The 18,708-nt window shown below is 40.8% G+C and overlaps 1 protein-coding gene across 1 annotated transcript; it reads left to right on the top strand.

Annotated features, from left to right (window-relative positions):
* Window positions 1–771: 771 nt before the first annotated feature.
* Window positions 772–17,431, top strand: otub1.L (OTU deubiquitinase, ubiquitin aldehyde binding 1 L homeolog). The gene is given in 7 exon segments (NM_001096290.1): window positions 772–828; window positions 7,881–7,942; window positions 8,717–8,815; window positions 9,277–9,395; window positions 14,474–14,558; window positions 14,654–14,848; window positions 17,087–17,431. Coding segments are annotated over 7 exon segments (807 nt in total). The 5' UTR covers window positions 772–782; the 3' UTR covers window positions 17,288–17,431.
* Window positions 17,432–18,708: the final 1,277 nt, after the last annotated feature.

Below are 18,708 nucleotides of genomic sequence, written 5' to 3'. Positions count from 1 at the left end.
CTCAAACCTTTGAGAGCTGTATATCAACCATACTTCAAACAGGAGGTTGGTGCATATAGAAATTAGTGCACATCAAATTATGTATTTAACAAAATAAGAGCCCACTAGCTAGGGTTGCCACCTGGCCAGTATTTTACTGGCCTGGCCGGTAAAAATGCCGGTTGGTCCCAATGTTATTAAAGGGAAAAAAGATAAATATATAGGAATGCCGGTATTTTTTTCCAGAAAAGGTGGCAACACTAGCAGAACCTCATGTATTTTGTGCATTGGGCGTGGGTAGGGTTGCCAACTGGCCAGTATTTAACTGGCCTGGCTGGTAAAAATGATGGTTGATCCCAATGTTATTAATAGGGAAAAAAGATTAATATAATATAAGGGTGGTATTTTTTCCAGAAAAGGTGGCAACCCTAGGCGTGGGGGAACAATCATAGGCAAAACACAGACACTAAATTATGACTTTGTCTTTAGGCCACAAAATCATTTTCACTGTATCTGTGTAGTTGTAACTTGTAGGCAAGTTCAAAAAGTTCGGAACACAACACATAAGCTTCCAGAGTCTCCCTTAAAGTGATAAATGGCAGTGTTTCACTAAATCATGACATATTAATCTGGTGTTTAATACAGTCTAGTCAGCATCGCCTGGCTGATTACTTTAATGTACTACATTAGCGCAAAGTTACTATAGGAACCGTCTCATCCGGCCCCGTTCTATTAAACTAAGGAGGGACTTCCGGTTTGTATTCTCCCGGAAGTGATTGCAGTGGTAGTGGTCGATCGGAAATATGGCGGCGGAAGAATCTGAGAGGCAGCAGAAAAGTGATTGTGACGGTGAGGAAGTTCAGGGTTCCAGGGTGTACCTGCGCGTGTCTATCTGTTCCGCACGCAAGAACGCGCCATAGGGGAGAGAATTGTACGCACGCATACTGCAGTGATGGACACACATGAGCAGCCCTGGGACACCTATGGGAATACACACACCTCACTTACCTCAGACTTTTGCTCTGTGCCTGTTTAGAGCTTTGTTTATTTATGGCAGTAGATAGCGAAACTGATTGACATTCTGGTAGTGGTGCTCCTTTAGCAACAAATTCAGATCAGGAAATCTATGTAGCTATTTATTAAATGCACAAAGAAAGATGTTTCCACTGGGCTTAATGCCAGATGATTTAGGAGATCCCCCCCCTGTGACAGGCGCATTTACACGTGACACCTTGTCCACCCTAGTGGCGCTTAAAGGAAAACGATACTGCTCAAACAATGTCGGTCTCTATAAAAATAAATAGCATAAAACCGCTCATATGTAAAAACCCTGCTTCATGTAAATAAACCATTTTCATAATAATATACTTTTTTAGTTGTATGTTCCATTGGGTAATCATGAATAGAAAATTGCCATTTTAAAAAATAAAGGCAGTGCCCTCTGGGATCGTAGGATTCACGGTGCACACAAACATACCAAGCAAACCATACTTGTTAGGTCACATGAGCCAATTAACAGACAGAGTTGCGTCTTTTGCTTCCACGCTTCTTGCTGTTACAGTTAGAGCTGCAGTATTTCTGGTCAGGTGATCTCTGAGGCAGCACACAGACCATCACTAAATGGGGGTTCAAGTCAAGAGATGTAAAAGGGCAATATTTACTTAAATATATATTGCTGTTTGGTAAGATTCTTTAATATGCCACTTAATTTGATGTAAACTATCATTCAAGTATTCATTTTGGGGGGTATAGTTTTTTCATTTAAATGAGAAAAGACCCTACACCCCACATAGACCCCCCAAACCTAGCTGGTATCCTTGGCAAAAGGGATCGGAGTTCACAGCAGCCATCTTCTGGGTCTTCATGTCTTCTTCCGGCGCTTCTACAATTTCCGTCCATTTTGGCGCATGCGCAGATGAGGCAAACTGGGAAATTGCTCCAAATGTGCATGCGCCACTCCGCCAGTCTCATTCTCAGATTCCCGAAGACCCAGAAGATGTCTTCTGTGAACTCCAATCCCTAAATCTGCACCGAGGGGTAAGTAAAATGTTAGGACCATTTGTCAGGATACCAGCTAGGCTGGGGGGGAGGAGCGAGGTGGTCTATGTGGGTGGGGGGGGAAGGTTTTTTTTAATAAGGGGTTTGTTTTTCCTTTAAGGGCAAGAAAACAAAAAAAAATACTTGGGGTGCTAATTTGTCAGACTATAGTTTGTTTTGTGACCATATTTTGACATAAATTTACCCCAGCTGGTGCATGGATTCAAAGAAGAGTATAAAAGGGGCCATACATGTAGAGATCCGCTCATTTGGCGATTTTGACAAAGAAGCCGATCTCTCCCAACCTTGAGGTTGGCGATATCGGGCTGATCTGATCGTGGGCCCTAGGACATCTGCCCGACTTTCAGCCAGATATCGATCGGAGAAGCCCTTTGGAGGGCCCCACACACGGGCCAATAAGCTGTTGACTTGTTCTGTCTGCATTTTTTATCGGCCCCTGTATGGCCACCTTTAGGCTTGGGTAGTAGCATAGCTGCAATAGTCACAGGGCCTAAGAAATTACAAAATGCCCAATGATTTTGTTATTGTTCTCCTTTAGGATGATGCTGGCACACTAGGTTCTTTGTTGCTCATGGAAAATCGGCACTCCTGCAGGCAAAAATGTGCCCAAAAAATACATTGCATTTGGGAACTGCTGCAATAATCGTATGGATTGCGTAACCACATTGTGATTACACAATTCATATGCTTTAGCTGTGGTGATTGATGTTTTTGGAGTGTTTCTTGCTTGATGGGGAGTGCGATTGCCCATGCAAGACAAAGCACCCTGTGTGCCATTGCCCCTTAAAGGAACAGTTCAGTTTAAAAATAAAAAAACTAGATAAATAGGCTGTGCAAAAAAAAAAAAAAAAATCTTGTATAGTAGGTTAGGCAAAAATGTGATCTATAAAGGCTGGAGTGACTGGATGTCTAACATAATAGCCAGAAGCCAACTTCCTGCTTTTCAGCTCTTTTACTCGGAGTTAGTCAGCGACTTGAAGGGGTCCCAAACAAATCACTGATTGGTTACTGCTTGGTCACCAGGTTAACCAGTCAGTGGAAACCAAGAGAGCTTAAAAGCAGGAAGTAGTCTTCCGTTTTGTTATGTTAGACATCCAGTCACTTCAGCTTTATAGATTACATTTTTGCCAAACTAACTATATTAAACATTTTTTTATTTTGCGCATACTATCTATTTACCCAGTTTTTATTTTTACACTAAACAATTCCTTTAAAGGGGTAGGTTATTTATCAGATTCACTCTTATTATAATGTAGACAGTAATACTGTGACAATTTGCAGTTGGTTTCCATTGTTATTATTTTTAATTATTTGGCTTTTTGTTCAGCAGCTCTCCAGTTTGGCATTTTAGCAGCCATTAGGGTCCAAATTATTGTGGACTTTAGATGGCATTTCTGGCAACCATGCGTGGACCGAGGCCCTGCATTTCCAGTACACAAAGAAACCTCACTGGGCCAATATAAAGCTCCAATCTATTTTAAGATTTTGCAGTTGGTGCAAAACCTATTTAACTTTTTGGCTTATACTACTAGCATGCAGGGATTTGATTGGGAATCTGCAAGATGAAAAGGAGAGACTCTAGAAAAAATTTGCAAATATTCATAACACAAGATGAATCTCTTTTTATTTTGACTCCTGTGATAGTATTTTGAGACTGGAAAGTCTAAACTTCTTGTTTACCTATTCTCTGGTACTACTTGGTAGTCATATTTGTGTATATTTTCTATACAAGTTGTGTGCCTGCCTTTTCTTCCTGCCCTGGTATGCTGTGGTGTGTGTGTTAGAGTCCTGAGCGGGTCCATTTTTTGGGACCCCGACCCGTACCCGCACCCTGCAACCCGCATTCTTACCCGCTTGGACCCGCAACCCGACCCGACCCACAAGTACCTTCTCTGCAACCCGGATCCACGACCCGCTGACCATCAAGAATCAGGAAGTGCTGTCATTATAAACTGGAAGTGACATCATCGGAAGTAGATATGATCAGAAAAAAGGGAGTAAAACCGGAAGTGCTGTCATTGTGTACCGGACATCATCGGAAGTGGACGTGACCAGAAAAAAGGAGCAAATATTGATATTGAGAAGACCCGCAGCCCGACCCGCAACCCGCAGAACCGCCGACCCGCGGGTATACCCGCACCTTGAACTTCAACGAAAAACCCGCATGGTACTGCAGGTTTATACGGGTAACCCGCGGGTACCCGACCCGCTGCAGGACTCTAGTGTGTGTAACTATATACTGCTTTTATTTGTATCTCTTCAGGCACAGAGTAGAATTGCATGGCATGATTTGCAAATAAAATTAATAATAGCTTGTTGTGTGCCATGGCACACAAGGGATATAATATTGACTTGAAAGCTCACACTCATTGAGAAGCCAAGCAGCGGCAGCAGTCCGCGTGGGGCTACATTTGCTCCAAGTACAGCCTGAACAGTTGTTGAAATCAAGTGAACCACAATATTAATTCTTCACTTTGTGAACATGAGCTGATTTTGCCTATTTTGTGTATATGTCATTTGCTCTTGGTACTTGACAAAGGTGTGCATACACTTATTTAACCCACTGCATCATTTCTTGTTTTATAAACAGAGAAGGTAGTGTCTCAGTAGAAATGAGACACACTGTGGCTTGTTGGTGGCTAGAGCAATAGGACTGGTCAGACATGTGGCATGTCATGTGGCCCATATGTCATTGCTGAGAATGTAAGAAGCTATGGGAAAGAGCGCATTTACAGAAATTTGGGATAATTACTTTGTGCATGCTCTTTCCCGGGCTAGGAGATTTGCTCAGTGCTAAAGAAATTGGCTCATGCTATACTGGTTGAAACTTCACAGTGGAAGGGATTGTAGCATCTGTGAACTACTAAAAACTGGCCAATGTATTTAAAACATGCTATTTAAAGGACCAGTAACATCAAAAAATTTTTAAAAAAAATTAGTTAGTACACAATGAAAAAAAACACCAAAACAAATTATACTTTAAAAAAGCAAAGTCTTTATTAAGAAATAACTTACAGAAACTCTGCTTCCTGTCTTGTACAGAAACGGCGACCATCCATTGAGCGGCACTTGATTTCTCCTCCCTGGCTCTCTGCTGCTGGATCTTTTAGCTGCCACATTCTGTGCTTTCTGTAGTACAGCAGCGCTTCCAGCATGAACTTTCTGCAGATCTGCGGTGCCTTGCTCATCGGTTCCAGCCGCGGTGCAATTACCAACATCCCGAGGCGCCTTTTGCATTCGCTAATTATCCCAGATCTATGGGTACAGGATGGGAAGGTTCGGACATTAAAAGCCGGCTCTGGATGCTGCTGCTGCCCTTCGCCTCTTGAGCCGGTTGATCTCTTACTGCTGCCCCTGCGCGCCGGCACCGTATCTTCCTGGCCCAGTCTCCCCTCTTGCTGGCTGCCCGGGAACAACTGCCGGCGAATTGCTTTGTTTGAATTCCATTTCCGACGCATTCCATTTCCCTGCGCACCGGAACACGCATTGAGTTGTGCACAGATATTATACACACGGTGGAAGACACGGTGCCGGTGCGCAGGGAAATGGAATGCGTCGGAAATGGAATTCAAACAAAGCAATTCGCCGGCAGTTGTTCCAGGGCAGCCAGCAAGAGCGGAGACTGGGCCAGGAAGATACGGTGCCGGCGCGCAGGGGCAGCAGTAAGAAATCAAGAGGCGAAGGGCAGCAGCAGCATCCAGAGCCGGCTTTTAATGTCCGGACCTTCCCTTCCTGTACCCATACATCTGGGATAATTAGCGAATGCAGAAGGCGCCTCAGGGATGCTGGTAATTGCATCGCGGCTGGAACCGATGAGCAAGGCACCGCAGATCTGCAGAAAGTTCATGCTGGAAGCGCTGCTGTACTACAGAAAGCACAGAATGTGGCAGCTAAAAGATCCAGCAGCAGAGAGCCAGGGAGGAGAAATCAAGTGCCGCTCAATGGATGGTCGCCGTTTCTGTACAAGACAGGAAGCAGAGTTTCTGTAAGTTATTTCTTAATAAAGACTTTGCTTTTTTAAAGTATAATTTGTGTTGGTGTTTTTTTTCGTTGTGTACTAACGAATTTTTTAAAATAATTTTTTGATGTTACTGGTCCTTTAAGTTTTTCTACACATTGAACAAATTAATGAAATGCTTTCGCTTAAACGGGTTGTTCATCTTTTTCAGTTCAGTTGTTTTTGGATAAAAAATACTTTTTTCAATTACTTTCCAGTATTTATTTTTTATTGTTTTTCCAAAATCTAAGTTTAAAGTTGAATGTTCGTATCTCTGGTGTTTGAGTCTGGCAGCTCAGTAATTCAGGTGCAGACTCTAAACTGTTATCATTTTGCAACATTTAGTTGATACATTTCTCAGAAGCAGCTCTGGAGAATTAGCAACTATTATATCAATTCTAACGGCTGCCTGTATTGAAATCCAGAGATTCTGCTCAGCAGGGACAAAAATAACAAATGTATCAACTAAATGTATCAATTTAGAACAGTTTACAGGGTCGGCGACCCCCCCCCCAGAGCTGCTTTAGAAGGTGAAAAATTACACTTTACACTTCAGTATTAGAAAAATGGGCACACATAGAAAATAGAGAGTAATTGGAAAAAGTTGTTATTTCTAGTGATCTTTCTGAAAACAACTTGTTGTTTGAAGGTGAACAACCCCTTTAAGACTTTACATGTCCCTTACCTGTCCATAGCTAGTGAACAGTGGTCCCCAACCAGTGGCTCAGGAGCAACATGTATCTCACCAACCTCTTGGATGTTGCTCCAAATTGCCTCAAAGCAGCTGCTTATTTTTGAACTCCTGTCTTGGAGACAAGTTTTGGTTGCATAGAAAACAAGTTTATGGCCAAACAGAGCCTCCTGTAGGCTACCAGTCCACATAGGGGCTACCAATATTCAATCACAGCACATAAGTATCACACCCAGGAACTTTGTTTATGCTTGTTTGCTCTCTAAATTTTTTTAACATTTGTATGTGTCTCACGGGTATAAAGGGTTGGGGATCCCTGCTAGAGAAGGACTGCTTATTTCTTAACATTTTCAGTCAGTGCCAGGCCAAGTTGGCCGGGCGCCCAAGGCAACCCGACCGACTACATCGTCCCCTTCAGGCACACGCACGGGTGGTCAAGCACACAAACCGATCGTGCACAGAAGAGTGCGCATCTAGGAAGGGTGCGCGTTTAGGAAGAGTGCACGCCTAGGAAGGCGGCAAATGCTGCTACAGGTGGGGAAAGAAGTGCCCGAACTAGGGGCAAGGCGCAGAAGAGGTACGGTGTCTGGCGCCCCTCCACATTTGCACCCTAGGCACGTGCCTCTTCTGCCTACCCCTAGTTCTGGCCCTGTTTTCAGTGCTGCATATACAGGTATTGGATCCTTTATCTGGGAACCCGTTATCCAGAAAGCTCTGAATTACAGAAAGGCCGTTCCCCATAGTCTCCATTTTATTCAAATAATCCACATTTTTCAAAATTATTTCCTTTTCCTCTGTAGTAATAAAACAGTGCCTTGTATATGATCCCAGCTAAAATATAATTAATCCTTATTGGAAGCAAAACCAGCCTATTGGGTATATTTAATGTTTACATGATTTTCTAGTAGACTTAAGGTATGAAGATCCAAATTACGGAAAGATCCGTTATCCGGAAAGCCCCGGGTCTCAAGCATTCTGGATAACAGGTCCCATAACTGTACTATGGAATACTTCCCTTTTAATAATCATTTACATGCCCACATGTATGTGAGTGTGATCAAATTGCTCTTTTGAAGAAAGTGTATTTTTAATAGATTTTGTTAGGTCTCTATTTCTTTATGAATACCACTTACTCCATTATGCTCTTTTCTCTAGGTGTGAACTGTCTTACTTACGATGAAGCAATTATTGCTCAGCAGGATCGTATTCAGCAGGAGGTGAGTGACAGGATCGATAAAATTGTTTTACTTTCATTAAACATACTTTTTGCTTATGCTGAAGTATTTTCAGTGAGGGGCTCTGGCATAGATGTACTTTGCACCGAGTACGAGATTTATTGTTCTGTCGGATAAGGAATAGCCGTATGGTAGAAAGGTGTTATCATTTTGAAAGGCATCCACGTACCAGTAATAATCCTTTTTCCATTTTAACAATGTGTTTATTGTTTTTCATAAACAAGTCAATAATGGAGCAGTATATATACAAAATTCCAAAATATTGAATGTAGCAGTCCAAAATGAGATAAGAGCAAAGAAAAATACATGAAATAAAAACATCAAAGCACTTAGAACATAAAATGGGAAATAATTACACAATTTCCATGAAATATTTTGATCCTCAATCTCCTTGTTCAGATGACCTAACGAATATGCAATAACCTCTCTCTCTCTCTCTCTACTTGATCTCCTCTTGGTTAAGACAAATCTGCATGGCCAGGTAGCCATAATTCACCCAGTAGCATCTGTAGTGTTCATGTTTATTGCTATAAAGCCTTCTTTTTTTCTTTGTATGTGTGTCAAGACTTTATAGCAGCTCCATTTCGTCAGATCTGCTACTGCTTTGAGACTCTACACTCAACTCCATGCATGTGCTTTAGGGCAGCAGGGGCTAATGCCTTTTAGACTTTTTAATGCTCATTTATGGAATCAGTATTACACACTTTCTACATCATCTGTTCCTATAATTCATGTGATTGTTGTCTTTATGTACAGATTGCTGGTCACACTCCATTGCTCTCTGAACGTTTGGACCTGTCTGTACTGTACCAAGAGTATGCCTCTGATGACCAGGTTTACCAAAACAAGCTCAAGGTATATTTACAACTTTAACAGTACAGGTATGATCCTGTTATCCAGAATGTTCAGGACCTGTGTTTTTCCAGATAACTGATTTTTCCATAAACATCCCTTACGTCTACTAGAAAATCAAGTAAAATCATGTAAGCATTGAATAAACCCAATACACTGGTTTTGATTCCAACAAGGATTAATTACATCTTAGCTTGGATCAAGTGCAAAGTACTGTTTTGAAAGTACAGAGCAAAAGAGAATAATTTTTTAAAATTTGGATTATTTGAATGAAAGAGTCTATGAGAGATGGTCTTTCCGTATTTCGGAACTTTCTGGATAACGGATCCCATACCTGTACTATGCAAACATTGCATCTAAAAGGCTTTTAAGAGTTCATTAGAATAAAACCCTGTGCACCACAGAGTTCAGATTTTAGGGTTGTATAGAAGCAACTGGGTTACTGCTTTTTTTTCTGATTCTAGGATCTACATAGAAGATACAATCACATACGACGTACACGGCCAGATGGGAACTGTTTCTATCGAGCGTTTGGCTTCTCTTATTTAGAAGCTTTGCTTGGAGGAGGACCAGAGCTTGCAAGGTGAGAAAGAAAAACTTAAAAGTAATTTGAGTCAAGACTAGTATCTTAGTTAAACTAAGTAGAAAATGTAAGGCAAATAATGGGCCTTAAAGGGGACCGGTCACCCAAAAAAATTATTCGAAATCCTATCATCCTATTTATCACGTTAGTCAAGCAAAATGAACTTTAATTACACAATAAAAATTATTTGACTCTTGTCCCCTTTAACAATAAATAAATTCTTACATGGGTGTTCACTCAGATTAAAAATATTTATTCATTAATATGACACATCTGTATATTAATATTTTTATTCCTTCTGTTGCATATTTTGTTTTGTTTTAGCCCTGAATGAGCCTAGTCTCTTTGGCAGTACCTGTGTTTGCAGGGAGCAGTGCCCCCTGACAATCAGTTTGTATAGAGGGAGAAGGAAAGCGTTGCAATGTAGGAGCAGTGAGTGCACACAGGCAATCCACCCTCCGGTGCGTCCACAGATTCCGCTCTGGCTGCGGCAAACAAACAGTCTAAAATGATAGTCGCAGACTCCACCGGATAAAGTTAAATCCACGTGCGAACCAATATGTTAAAATAAATCCATCTTTATTGTATAGTATTTTTATCAGTTTGTATAGCCTGCTGGTTGCCACCCCTCCTAGTCTTGGATTTCTTCTGTGATGTAACTCTGGAAAGGAATGTGGCTATGCTTCCAATGTTGTGAAGTACAGCCATGATTAAATTTACAATCTTTGTCTTGTACTTTCCATGCATGAATTGCGCAAACCTTAGTTGCCAACCCACCTAGTCCAAATCCGGAAATCAACCATGGAACCATGGAATCTGCTTTTTACCTGAAATGAAATCTGCAGTTCCTTTGCTTTGCCTGTTATGGGATCTGTGAGTACTACTGTTTTTTCCGTGGTTGAATACCTCCACCTTGAGCTGTAGGTCTGGGTTTGTAACATGGTAAGTTAGGTTGAAAAAAGACACACGTCCATCAAGTTCCCTAACTGCCAGTTGATCCAGAGGAAGGCAAAAAACCCATCTGAAGCCTCTCCAATTTGCCTCAGAGGGGGAAAAAAATCCTTCCTGACTTCAAAATGGAAATCAGACCAGTCCCTGGATCAACTTGTACTATGAGCTATCTTCCATAACCCTGTATTCCCTCACTTGCTAAACACCATCCAACCCCTTCTTAAAGCTATCTAATGTATCCGCTTGTACGACTGATTCAGGGAGAGAATTCCACATCTTCACAGCTCTCACTATAAAAAACCCCTTCCGAATATTTAATTTATTTGTGAATCCTGACCCCTCATGTAGACTGGTGAGATTATATACTTTGGCTAAGAACCAGAATACCCGTTTCTCATATTCTCAAACAGGAAAGGTGCCAAACTTAGTACACTTATTACCATATATAATGGCCATTTGTGTTTCTCCTGTAAAATTTTACTTTTTTATATTATACTGTATCAATATAATTTTTAGGGATGCACCGAATCCAGGATTCGGTTCGATATTCGGCCAGGATTTGGCCTTTTTTAGCAGGATTTGGATTTGGCTGAAACCTTTCTGGCCGAACCGAATCAGAATCCTAATTTGCATATGCAAATTATTGATGGGGAGGGAAATTGCATGACTTTGTCACAAAACAAGGAAGTAAAAAATGTTTCCCCCTTCCCATCCCTAATTTGCATATGCAAATTATAATTCAGTTCGGTATTTGGCCGAATCTTTCATGAAGGATTCAGGCTTCGGTGCATCCCTTATAATTTTTGTATGTATGTTAAAGGGGTAGCCCAAATTTTTAGTATGCTGTAGTTAGTGATTTTCTCAGTCAATTTACAATTAGCGTTAATTTTTTATCTTGTTTTTTAAAATGATTTCACTTTTGTTCAGTAGCTATCTGTTTGCTGGGTTCCATCTTATTTTATGATGCTAACTGTTTTAGAGGTTACCGGGAGTTGGTGGAGCTGCTGTAAAATCAGGCCCCTTTTGTGCAGAGTATATGCAATGATAGTATTCTAGGCGTTACTCCTACTAAAAATCCCTGGGAAGCTCTACTGAATAAACCAATTGAGGGAATTGCCAAATCTGATTTAAGGTGGCTATACACGGGCCGATAAAAGCTGCCGACAGACTGTGTCGGCAGCTTATTGGCCCGTGTATGGGGGCCCCCGACGGGCTTCCCCGATCGAGATCTGGCCGAAAGTCGGCCAGATCTCGATCGGATGGGACAGAAAATCCCGTCGGATCGCGGCCGCATCTGTTCGTTGATGCGGTCCCGCGATCCGACCGCCCGTTTACCGAATGCTAGGATCCGATCGTTGGGCCCTAGGGCCCACAATCGGATCTGCACGATATTGCCCACCTCAAGGTGGGCATATCGGAGGGAGATCCGCTCGTTTGGCGACATCGCCAAACGAGCGGATCTATCCATGTATGGCAACCCTAACTCTTAATCACTTATATATTTATTGCAACCAAACAGACAATAGTGGCAGCTTGGAAGACTTACTTGGCAAGGATATACTTAAATGAAAAACTAACAGCTCAATCCTTAGGAAAATGGGTATGGACCTGTTATCCAGAATGCTTGGGACCTGGGGTTTTCCAGATAACGGATCTTTCTGTAATTTGGATCTTCATACCTTAAATCTACTAGATATTAATGAAAACATTAAAGAACCCCAATAGGCTGTACATTCAAGTACAAGGTACTAAATTATTACTACAGAGATAAAGGGAATACGAAAAATGTGGATTATTTGGATAAAATGGAGTATATGGGAGATGGCCATTCTGTAATTCAGAGCTGGAAAAATGGGTTTCTAGATAAGCGATCCCATACCTATATAAACAATTTCTTAAAATATGGCATCCCTGGCAAATCTACACTCAACTTGACCCTTGGCCAATATATTGCTTGACAAATTTACTTATATGGTATGCGAAATCTGCCCATACTATTATTTTTTTGTTTCTCGTTTCTTTTTAATTCTTTTTAAGTTTTGTTGTAATGTTATTATTTCGTTTTTTTACCATTCTATATCTCACCTGACTAAAGTAACTTTTAAACACAATTATGACTGTAACTGAGGCTTTCATACCAGGTATTGCCACTGAGTGGTTATGACCTTTTGGAATGATGTTATCTTATCTTATGACAATTGTGCTGAAATACAGTTGTTAGAAAAAAATTAAGTTACTTTGGAAAATATTTGTAACAAGTTATGCCGGGAGTTTTGTACTGGCTCAAAATCAGATGTGGTTTTACATATAATAGCGTATTTTTTTCTGTATTATAAAAAAATCTATTTTTTAATATATACAGTTAGGTCCATAAATATTTGGACAGAGACAATTTTTTTCTAATTTTGGTTCTGTACATTACCACAATGAATTTTCAATGAAACAACTCAGATGCAGTTGAACTGCAGACTTTCAGCTTTAATTCAGTGGGCTGAACAAAAAGATTGCGTAAACATGTGAAGAACTAAAGCCTTTTTTTAACACAATCACTTCATTTCAGGGGCTCAAAAGCAATTGGACAAATTAAAAAACTGAAAATAAAATGTTCATTTCTAATACTTGGTTGAAAACCCTTTGCTGGCAATGGCAGCCTGAAGTCTTGAACTCATGGACATCACCAGATTCTGGGTTTCCTCCTTTTTAATGCTCTGCCAGGCCTTTACTGCAGTTGTTGTTTGTTTGTGGGCCTTTCTGTCCAAAGTTAAGTTTTCAACAAGTGAAATGCAGCTCATTTGGTTCAGATCAGGTGACTGACTTTGGCCATTCAAGAATATTCCACTTCTTTGCTTTAATAAAGCTTTGGCTGTATGTTTTGGGTCATTATGAAACGCCTCCCAAACAATTTGACTGCATTTAGCTGCATTTGAGCAGACAGTATGTCTCTGAACATCTCAGAATTCATTCGGCTGCTTCTGTCCTGTGTCACATCATGGATAAACACTAGTGTCCCAGCTCCACTGGCAGCCATGCACGCCCAAGCCATCACACTGCCTCCGCCATGTTTTATAGAGATGTAGTATGCTTTGGATCATGAGCTGTTCCAAGCCTTCTCCATACTTTTTTCTTGCCATAATTCTGGTAGAGTTTGATCTTGGTTTCAGCTGTCCAAAGAATGTTTTTCCAGAACTGTGCTGGCTTTTTTAGAATTTTTTTTTTTTTTTTTTTAGCAAAGTCCAATCTAACCTTTCTATTCTTGATGCTTATTAGTGGCTTGCACCTTGCAGTGCACCCTCTGTATTTATTTTCATGCAGTCTTCTCTTCATGGTAGACTTGGATATTGATACACCTACCTCCTGGAGAGTGTTGTTCACTTGCTTGGCTGTTGTGAAGGGGTTTCTCTTCACCATGGAAATTATTCTGCGATCATCCACCACTGTTGTCTTCCATGGACGTCCAGTTCACCAGTGCTTTATTTCTTTCTCAGGATGTACCAAACTGTAGTTTTTGCCACTCCTAATATTGTAGCAATTTCTCTGATGTTTTTTTCTGTTTTTGCAGCTTAAGGATGGCTTGTTTCACCTGCATGGAGAACTCCTTTGACCGCATGTCTGTTCACAGCAAAATCTTCCACATACAAGCACCCCCCCCCCCTCAAATCAACTCCAGGGCTTTTATCTGCTTCATTGATAATGACATAACAAAGGAATTGCCCACACCTGCCCATGAAATAGCCTTTGAGTCAATTGTCCAATTACTTTTGAGCCCCTGAAATGAAGTGATTGTGTTAAAAAAAGGATTTAGTTCCTCACATTTTTATGCAATCTTTTTGTTCAACCCACTGAATTAAAGCTGAAAGTCTGCAGTTCAAGTGCATCTGAGTTGTTTCATTTGAAATTCATTGTGGTAATGTACAGAATCCAAATATTTATGGACCTAATTGTATAAAACCTTTTATATTGTTCGAGCAGTGGAATTACTCTTTATATCAGGCATTTCTAAAAAAAAAAAAAAGTGACCAGTGTGCACATTTTTGTTTAATCGTCGGGATATGATCGAATTTAATAGGTAATTTTCTTGTTTTTTCCCCCTGTCTTTTCTTTGTTCTCTTCCTTCCCAATTTCTCTAGGTTCAAGGAGGTGTCATTACACAGTAAGGATGAACTGATAAGGCAGGGATTTACAGAGTTTACTATAGAAGATTTCCACAATACGGTGAGTGGAAGTGAAACAGGACAAGCCGCTTCATAGACAGTGGTTAGAAACAGGAGAGAGAATCTAACTCCAATTTGATCCCTTTGCTCTCACAGTTTATGGACCTCATTGCACTTGTGGAAAAGCATCCTGCTGTTCCTGAGCTCTTAGCTGCATTTAACGAGCAGACCGTGTCCGATTATGTGGTGGTGTACTTACGTCTCCTGACATCGGGTCACTTACAGAAAGAAAGCATCTTCTACCAGCATTTTATAGAGGGAGGAAGAAGTGTCAAAGAATTCTGCCAGCAGGTAACGTGGCTGCATGCGAAGTCAAATACGAATATTTTACACATTTCTTTTCCATCTACAGGTTAGAGTAGAACTTTATATGGAAAATATTTTAGATGGATAAAAGGAGTTGGTTCCATCCGTCTTCTCTAAACCAGTACAAAACAACACCCCTCACACTTTGCAGCACATTCTGTACAATTCTGTGAATGATTATGCTGTTAACAATCAATGTATACTTTGAGGCTCATTTATCATGATTCAAATTTCGAATTTTAACTCGCATGAATTCGATTTACTCGAAATTCGATTGGGGGGAAATTTATTAAGAGAATCGGTATGGGACCGGTTATCCAGAATGCTCTGGATCTGTGGTTTTCTGGATAACTGCTCTTTCCGTAATTTGGATCTTCATACTTAAGTCTACTATAAAATTATTTAAATAAACTCAATAGGCTGGTTTTGCTTCCAATAAGGATTAATTATATCTTAGTTTGGGTAAAATACAAGGAACTGTTTTATTATTGCAGAGAAAAAAGGAAATCATTTTGAAAAATTTGGATTATTTGGATAAAATGAAGCCTATGGGAGACAGTAATTCCGTAATTTGAAACTTTCTGGATAACGGGTCTGCGGATAACGGGTCTACGGAAATACATACCTGTATTTCAAACTCAAATGAATTTTACCGACCTGAAAACTTCAACTTCGATTCAAAATCGACCAAACTCGATTCGAGTTTTTCCGGTCAGGAAGGCTCCAAGCATCTCCAAATTGGTCACTGCACCTCTCCCATTGACTTATACAGTAATTCGGTAGGTTTTAGGAGGCGAATAGTCGAATTTCAATTATAAAAGGGCCAGAGTATGGTATATCTCGAAATTTGATTTTTTTTAAAAAAAAACTCGAATCGAGTTTGGATAATTCCCTAGTCGAATTTGACAGTTTTGACCATAAAAAAAAAATCTAGAATTCGAATTTTCATTTCGACCCTTAATAAATCTGGCCCTTTGTGTTTCCAGTGGTCCCACTCTTCCCCTTGTGCAGCAGCTGGGCTTCTGTGTGACAGTCCAGTTTCACTTTCAGTGTCTCTGTGTTCCTGACCCGGTCAGTTTACTGGCTGAAGGAGTGTATTTTATTCAAGGCTGAAGGTGGCAAAACATGGGCCAGTTCCCTTTCAATTGACCCTTATCTGTGGAATTTGGCCTATATTGGATGGCCATGATCAGCTTGTCTGATTGTACAGAGGTACTTTCAGCTGGGAGCTCCCACAGATTTTTTGTAAACTAGCTGGCTCTGCTCCCACCACTTCTTCGACACTCTGTGAATTTCTCCCCATGGAAAGTGCCATACTTTTAGGTTATAGTCCTGAGCGGGTCCATTTTTTAAAAACCCGTACCTGAACCTGCACACCGCAATTTGACCAGCATGTTCCTGCAATAGGCCAACTAACTTCCCGACCCGGTGGACATGCAAAACCCGAAGTGACATCACATGTGCCTGAATGTGACTTCACTCCGGTGCCAAATCATCCCAAAAAAATGTAAAAACTGGAAGAACCACAAGGGTGGGAGGGATCAAGCCCACACCTTTGTTGGGTACACAGCTGGGTCACCCGCAGACTGCCCGCATGGCCAAGGAATCGGGAACTTTTTGCCTGAAACCCGGCCACTTTGCGGGTATTCTGCAGGTACCTGACCCTATGCAGGACTCTCTTTTGGGCAGTGTTCTGCAACATTGTTTACACATGGGTTGTCAAGACAGCATCCCAAAGTGGCTTTATCTCACTTAATTACACATACATATATTTTCTCCGCTGGAAAGTCTTTCTGGATACCTAAATGGACTTCCTGTGAATCGGCAACCATAACTCATGCAAATATATTGAAAAAAGTTGCTCTACTACATTTTATCTTTGTCACAATCCCAGCATGCATTATGATAAATGCAGTACCCTTCATGAAAGAAGTCTGCTTAAAACCAATCGGAACGAGTTGTTGCTGCATACATTCACTATTTGTATTTTCATATGGCTTCCACAACATTCAATTCCATGTAGAAATGTAACAATGCCTTGTATCTGTATTTCGTATCCTGTGAATAGAATCTCTCCCCTATATGTTTGTACAAGTTTATGAGTTTATTCCCGCCTGTGTATTCTTATCAGAACACGCATATCTGACTTTTATGCTTGTATCCCTGTGATAAAGAAAGTGATCAACATGACTAATATGTCTTCTTTCCTTCCTACTTATTTAGGAGGTGGAGCCCATGTGTAAGGAAAGTGACCATATACACATCATTGCTCTGTCCCAGGCCCTAAATGTCTCCATCCAGGTTGAATATATGGACAGGGGCGAGGGGGGAGCCACAGTCACCCATGTTTTCCCTGAAGGTTCAGATCCCCCTCAGGTCTTTCTATTATACCGACCTGGACACTACGACATTCTCTACAAGTGACCTGAATCCTCGCTGTTCTGTAAACCCCTTTCTGCAAAACTGTTCTTTTCCCTCCCTCCCCCCCCATCGTCTGAGCTTCCCTTTCCCCCATCTTCCCTGTCTGTTACGTTTTATCTCTAATGAGAAAATAAATAATAAAATCCACAAGCAGCGTAGGTATTATCTGTTTACTTTCGTTAAACCTCTTTATGTGTAGGTGGAGACATATTTATTGACTTGTATACATGAGAGCTTTCTTAGTGGTTGATTTGCAGCTATGAATACTGGATAGAAACGATGCTGGCAAACGTGAGACTGGGGAGGTGTTTAACTGATATTAACTGATACGTTTTGAAAAAAACTTTTTTCCCATGACAGTATCCCATTAACGCAAATCCAATCCTGATTGTTTTGTCACTTGGGCTGGTATCACAGTGTTTTCCGACTTCGGAAAATGAAGAGCTCCGAGTGCCATCTCGCCGGCAATTTATAGTCTAGCCAGCGGGAGGCAGTTCGGGGAGATTAGTCGCCCTGAAGAAGAGGAGATTTGTCTCCCCGAATCTGAGCATGTGCCCTGACCCTTATAGGCAATTGCTACTATGCAGTGGTTCACCTTTAAGTTAACTTTTAGTATGTTATAGACTGGCTAATTCTAAGCAACTTTTTAATAAGCCTTATATTATTATAAGTATTTGGAGCTCTTCTGAATAAATATGTGAAGCAAATATATAAACCAAATTGATATAGGCATCTGCTAGAGGACCCAGAAATATATTGAGCACAGTGAGGGTCGTAACTTGCAGAATGTGAATATGTATTGAAAACATCATCATCTTCATGGTGTCTAAGACGGGGCTGCAAAATCTTGCATAGGGATTAGTGACAAAAGCTTCAAACCCGTATTTGAACATAATTTTATAATGTGGGATGCTAATTCCAAGCAGGATCCCTCGGTATAGGAACAACTAAGGCTGTACATCTCTGGCTCACCATGTCCATATTCAGATTTTTTTTACTCCAATTAAATACATGCAGAATAGATGGAAATACCTTATGAAGAGGCGTATTAAAGAAACAAGATGTGTGGGAGTTATTGATGGAAGGTTAAATTGGAGGGCAATTTGTAGCTCTAACCATTTCTACATTTACATGTGAAATTAACAGATTCAGACATATACAGTAAGCAAGAGAATGTGCTTGCCTCCATCGATCTGCTGTTTTACAGGGGGCAGAATAGCTTACGCGGGATGCAGTGTAGCAACTGGCCAGTTCCTACCCAATAATTAAATTAGGGATGTACCAAATACACTACTTGGGATTCGACTGAATCCCCGAATCCTTCACGAAAGATTCGGCCAAATACCGAACCAAATCCGAATCCTGATTTGCATACACAAATTAGTGACAGGAAGGTAAAAAGTAGGACTTCTTTGTTTTAGGAC

Source organism: Xenopus laevis, chromosome 4L (assembly GCF_017654675.1).
Source record: "Xenopus laevis strain J_2021 chromosome 4L, Xenopus_laevis_v10.1, whole genome shotgun sequence".
In the NCBI taxonomy this organism is placed as follows: Eukaryota; Metazoa; Chordata; class Amphibia; order Anura; family Pipidae; genus Xenopus; species Xenopus laevis.
Note: the sequence above shows the minus strand (reverse complement) of the source record. Positions and strands in the feature narration are given on the sequence as shown.